Source organism: Carcharodon carcharias, chromosome 27 (genome assembly GCF_017639515.1).
Source record: "Carcharodon carcharias isolate sCarCar2 chromosome 27, sCarCar2.pri, whole genome shotgun sequence".
NCBI lineage: Eukaryota > Metazoa > Chordata > Chondrichthyes > Lamniformes > Lamnidae > Carcharodon > Carcharodon carcharias.
In genome coordinates, this window is record NC_054493.1 from 9,089,032 (window position 1) to 9,095,381 (window position 6,350).

At 42.9% G+C, this 6,350-nt stretch overlaps 1 non-coding gene and 2 gene segments (V, D, J or C); all 3 read left to right on the plus strand.

Annotated features, from left to right (window-relative positions):
* Positions 1-1,103: 1,103 nt before the first annotated feature.
* On the plus strand, positions 1,104-2,106 carry LOC121270147. The segment is given in 4 exon segments: positions 1,104-1,149; positions 1,235-1,532; positions 1,825-1,892; positions 2,099-2,106. Coding segments are annotated over 4 exon segments (420 nt in total).
* Positions 2,107-2,356: 250 nt separating this feature from the next.
* Positions 2,357-5,924, plus strand: LOC121270148. The segment is given in 3 exon segments: positions 2,357-2,408; positions 2,578-2,912; positions 5,793-5,924. Coding segments are annotated over 3 exon segments (519 nt in total).
* On the plus strand, positions 5,889-5,970 carry trnal-aag. Its single transcript has one exon. It is a non-coding gene; the product is annotated as a tRNA-Leu (tRNA).
* The last annotated feature ends 380 nt before the right edge of the window (positions 5,971-6,350 follow it).

Sequence of the window (6,350 nt, forward strand, 5' to 3'; positions counted from 1 at the left end):
AATGTGACATTTGGCGGCCATTTTAATCCAGGATCGAATTAACAGGTTTCCCGATCCCATTAACACAAGCCTTGGAAGAATGCGAAGTGATCTGCATGAAACATATAAGATTATTAGAGGGGTTGATAAGCTAGATGCTGGGAAAATTCATTTTTTCCTTTTAGGGGAGTCTAAAACTAAGGAGCGACAGTTTACAAATAAAGAGGTGTAGGCGAGGGAGATTTCACCTCTCAGAGAGCCGTTAATCATTAGAATTCTCTTCCCAAGAGGCCGAGTCACTGAATATATTCGAGGATGAATTAGACATTTTTTTGATCTACGAGGGAATCAAGGGTTATGGACAGGAAAGTTACTCCAGCCATAACCCGGTCAGCCGTCTTCTTATCGAATGCCAGATCAGGATCGAGATGCAAAATCGCTGACTCCTGTTGTTATTCCTTATAATCTTATGAAGATCTCCGGACTGAATAATAACCTATCCTTGTAAAAGTGATCGGTCTGGAGCCTATCTGAGGTCAACATTTTCCTAATCTCACAGGCTTTCTCAGAGGTGTCACAGATTAAAGTTTCTGGGGTAAAAATAGTAATTGACTGAAATTTACTGGTGCTATCGCATCTCGGTTTGGAGTTGGGTAGCTGCTTATCATTTGGGTTTATTAATTGTGCAAATGGACTGGACGGCTTTGATTAAATCTAGGCAAAGACTAATTGTGAATTACTTAACTTCTCATCTTAATTAGAAAGAAAGGTCTACCCATCTAAGTATATAGATATTGAGTTCGGAGTGAGGGAGTTAAAGTGAGCAAAAAGACAGAATGACTGGTAATGTGAAACAGAGGAACGGAACGAGAAAGACAAACAGACAAACACAACCAGGGATAGAATGTGATTGGGGAGAGACAGTTGTTATATAACCCTGAACTAACAGTAACTGGTCCACAGCTGACGTCAGCTCAGGGAAACCAGCCAATCGCAGCACTGAGAAACGCCCCTCAATTTCCAATAACTGAAACCTGCCGTTGATCTGAGTTTACTCTTTGATATAACACTAGAAGCAGCAACATATTTTCAGCAGTGTGCTGTTTACTGTCGAGCCTGGAACCATGTGTTCCCTGTATGCTTTATTGATAACAATGGTCGTGCTACTCGGTGCGTCTGGACTAAAATCCTCAGTGTGTGTTTCATGGGTTATATTTACTCACAGATTGTTGACACATTCTATATGTTGTTACAGGAACGAGTGGCCAAGATTCAGTTTCCCAGGATCCGCTTGAATTAACGTTTCAGGAAGGACAGACCGTAATATTGAACTGCAATTACACAACAAAATACCCTTCAACAACTCTCTTCTGGTACATCCAGTATCCAGGGGAAGCTCCGAGATATTTACTGAAGAAATACGGCATGGGGAAGGGGGATAAGTCTCCAGATTTCCCTGACAGGTTTTCTGCTGATTTGGATCAGGACAAGAAAACCGTTCCTTTAAATATCGACGGGGCTCGTGTGTCTGACTCTGCCGTGTATTTCTGTGCGTTGGTGCCCACAATGTAACAGAGACGCAGTCAGTCCGTACAAAAACCGGCAAAGGCACTCTCCCCTCCTCTCAGTCACTCAGATATGTGAACTGCTAATATAACCAAAACCTCATTATGAAGGCCAGCGTGCCCGAATGATCTCTTTCTGAAGAGCTGAATGTGTGCCTTTCTAAGTAAAATCCCTCTTTGTACTCGTTTTCATGGTCTCCGAGCAGCTCTCTGAATAGGAGATTCTGGTGCTGTTATCAGAACAACATTAACTATTACCCATCACTGTCCCTTCTCAAAGATTAACTCCGTTAAAGGACCAAAATTCGCTTGAATGTCTATTTTGTTATTATTCTCGAGTACACAGACGTAATTGTTCTGTACCTGAGTATCTTCAAGGATGGTGCCGATAGATTTGTCAATATTAAGGAAAATAAGGGATTTGAGGATATTGCAGGAAGGTGGATATGAAGTAACTCCACCATGATCTTATTGAATGGCGGAGCAGGACCAAATGAAGGACTGAATGATCCACATGAGCTTCTATTCTTATTCTCTTATCTTCTTCAATCCAGTTAGTTAGTTGTCAGAACAATTTATAGTGATTCCATGTAGCTTACTCTGATGTCACGGATTGGAGTGCAAAGAAAGTGTGAGCTGATTGGATGAAATGTAGGACAAAAGAGCTTTGGGCTGATTGGGTGTCACCTGGTTCTGTCAGGAAGGAACCAATCGGTAGCGAGGCCGGATATTACTCAGCATCTTATCAACTCTCAATTAAAACAGTTCATCTTTAACTCATTGTGTTCAAATCCACCAGCAGCTCTGTAAACATGTTGGGTGTTACCTTTTCCTCATTCCTTACAGCTGTAGCTCTCTTAAATGGTAAGTTCGCAAGTTGCGCAAGTTTCACTTTGCTCGTGACACTGTCAAATTAATCTCCCCTTTAATTGTGTTTTCTCTCTAATTACAATCTATTTCTACAGTTACCTTGATATTATCGTTCATAATAAAGTAACAAAAAGCTTAAATTCTGTATTTCTTTATTTTGCAGCTGTTAATGCTGCAGACACGGTCTCACAGGAGCCGGTTACAGCGGCAAAGTTTGAAGGAGACTCGGTGACCATTAATTACACCTATTCGACCACTGCTAATTCACACTCTTTACAACTGTACCGTCAGGATCAGGGCGAAGCCCCTACAATCTTAATCTACATCCCTAAGTATGGAGATGTTTTCAGAGCAGACGGCGCGGGGACTCGATTTTCTGCCTCTCTCGACTCTTTGAAAAGTGAAGGGAATTTCACCATCCGTGACCTGCGGCTGTCTGACAGCGCGGTGTATTACTGCGGGCTGAGAGACACAGTGACAGGAACCAGAGGGAGCCCCGTACAAGAACACTGCCGCAATGTGGCAAGGAATAGGGAGGGGGGGTGGGGGGAGGGGGGTGCAGAGTGGGAAGAAACTGAAATGAAAGACCAGAATGTGCTAAATTCAAATAACAGCAGATAAGCAACAAGCTGAGAGCATCAGGTGCAGCAGCGGGGAAGGGTTCCTCTGTTCCATTAACGTTGAATATATTGTGAACATAATTCAAAAATGCGTTTAGAGTATCTCTACTATTTTTTAAATTAAAGGTATTGCAACAGAGAAGCTGCCCCAAATATTTGACATTGCTTTTCATCCGTTAAAGGGCATACACAATACAAACAAATAGAGGAGGATGTTTATAACACTGTGGGTCATGCAGGGGGAAAATATACAGTCTTTGTATTTACATAAAGCTTTATCCAGTGTTCAGATTTCCCCAAAGCGCTTCCAGTGCTTCTGGAAAACTTTCTTATACTGCTTTCAATCAGGTTTTTACACTCAATAGGTTTTCTGGTCATCTGTTCCTGTGCCTCGAACACACCAAGTCTGTACTTACAGACTTACTTTATTAATCATTGTTCAGCATCTTCGAATCATGTCCTGACAATCACCTCTAAGACCTGTTTAAATTGTGTGTTATTTGTTTAAACATGTGTAATTGAGAGGTGTTTAATCAGCTTATTATAATTATTAGAAGTTTCCTCTCCTGGTAGGCTTTGGTTTACGCTATAGACTGATATTTCAAACAAAACATTATCTGTTCCTTGGCCGTGAGTTCTTTCAGAAGTAGCGGCAGACGGATATGTCTAGTTCCAGGCCAACTGCAGGGTGTTGTATTCTCAATGGGAACGGTGAGTTCCCAGGGTTCCCCAAATAAACAGCAGGATTCTGCGCCCACACAGTTAATGGAATAATCAGACTGAATCAATATTCAATGTGAGTGATTTTAGATGGTGTTTACGTGGATTGTGCTTGGGGTCTGCGCGCATAGGAATGAATTCAGGTGTCAGTGTCTTACCCGCTGTTAAAAACAGGCCTCAGCAGACAGCAGCTGTGACCCAGAATGCGGCAGCAGTTATCGCACGAGGTTTCCACTTGTTCCCATCACTGTGAGACTCTGTGCACAGTAATAGACCGCGGTATCAGACAGCCGCAGCTCCGGGATGGTCAATCGATTCAACTTGTCTGACTGCTGGACTGTATCAGAAAACCGGCTCTGAGCGAAATCCGCCTTAAATTCAGAACCGCCGCCCGTCTGCCTCCGGCCTGCAAACTCCAGCTATGTGCCTGGGTAAGGACGGCACCAGTATAAGTAATAACCATCGTCGGTATAGGTGCAGGTTAAAGTGACACCTACTCCCTCTGTCTGTATGTGAGGATTCCCGCTGAGTCACAGAATCTCCATCGCTCAGATCTGAAACACACAGTTAAAGAAAACAGAACTAGGACCGTTTTCAGTTTGAATCCTGTCATTCCCTTTATTTTTTATATCCCAGTCCTACCTGTTAAATTATGCTCACTTTAATCATTATGAAAACACAGAGATCCTCATATGATTCGGTCTCTTACACGTCCACTCAAAGAAAGGATGTAAATATGACTCCTGATTCACACCTATATGATATACTGTGAGATTTAAATGCAATTGCTTCGATTTTAAACTTCCTTCAGATCTGAGGTTATTATATTTTGCCTATTATAACTTTTCGCACTAATGGAAAACTTCATTTGAGGAACTCGTTGAACTGGGAGACTGGGGAGAATTGGATTTTCTACACTGTGCACTTTCCTGGACCAGGGTAGAATGAGAGAGAGGCTCAGAGGTAGATAGAGAGAGAGAGAGAGAGAGAGGGAGGGGAGATTGACTCACAGAGAGACCAGACGATTGAGGCAGACATCTGGACGATGGGGGAGCCATTGACACAGAGAAAAACAGGCAGGAAGAGACACAGAAACAGCCAGATAAAGCATTAGGGCTCCAACTAACACTTATTGGTGCCCAATTGCTGCCAGCTGTGAGAAATCAACCAATCATGTCCTTGGGAAATGCCCCTCAGGTTCCCAATAAATGAAGCCTCTCCATGATCTGTCTTTCATCTTTCATTGCAGGCCAGAAGTGCTGTTTAAATTATGTTATTTCCGTCGAAATCACGAACCATGTTCTCGCGCTGCTCGTTACTAATAATGTTGGTATTACTGCCCGGTGAGTCAATGTCTAAATGGTTAGTGTCTGTCCATGGGTCATATTCATACCCAGACATTTGATACATACTGTACCCTGTTGCAGGAACCAATAGCAAAGGTGAAGTGTCCCAGGATCCCTCTGAATTATCGTTCTGGAAGGGCAGGCTATAATACTGAACTGCAGTTACTCTGCAACTGCTGTTCGAGCTCTGTTCTGGTACATCCAGTATCCCGGGGAAGCTCCGAGAAATTTATTGAAGATATATATTACGGGAGATACGTCTCAGGATTTCCCAGACAGGTTTTCTGCTGTTTTGCACGAAGGAAACAAAACAGATGCTTTAAATATCGCCGGGATTCCTCTCTCCGACACCGTTGTCTATTTCTGTGCTATTGAGCCAACAGCGGTGCAGAGAGAGCGCAGGTTCCGTACAAAAACCCTCAATGAGAGTTTCAGTCATTGTACAGCAGAGGGCGCACACACGGCAATAAACAGAAGCAACAGCTCAGCCTGAGTGTCACAGAGTTATTAATAAATTATCAAAACAAAACAAGACACTCAATAAGAACAGTTGAGGAGCAAGTGAGGAATTATATTGATTGATTTTAACTTGCAAGTATACTAAAAGATGCACTCACAAATTAATTTGTGGTGAGTTAACTCACATTTTGCCAATAAGTAATCTTTCCTTGCCTGTCTGAATTATTTTGCAGGCTTTCTACATCTCCAGTCTCCGTTCCTCGGTTCATTTGATCAAAGCTGACACATATTGCCTATTTGATCAGAGTATATTTAGCTATTGTTATTCTGGTAGCGTGGCCGAGCGGTCTAAGGCGCTGGATTAAGGCTCCAGTCTCTTCGGGGGCGTGGGTTCGAATCCCACCGCTGCCAGTCGCAAGCAGGTTTTTTGCACAGCCTCAGAGTAAAGGGAAGAACAGAGATTAGGAGAAACCTCTTTAGCCAGAGAGTGGTGAATCTATGGAACTCATTGCCACAGAAGGCTCTGGAGGCCAAGTCATTGTGTGTATTTAATACCGAGATAGATAGGTTCCTGATTGGTAAGGGGATCAAAGGTTACGGGGAGAAGGCGAGAGAATCATGTTGAGAAACTTACCAGACATGATTGAATGGCGGAGCATCTCAATGGGCCGATTGGCCTACTTTCTGCTCCTATGTCATAGAGGTCTTATGGTCTTATATTGCTGCTTCAGGGCGGTGTATGGAAAATGAACACATTTCACAAGATAATGATTGCGCCCTTTAAAACAAGC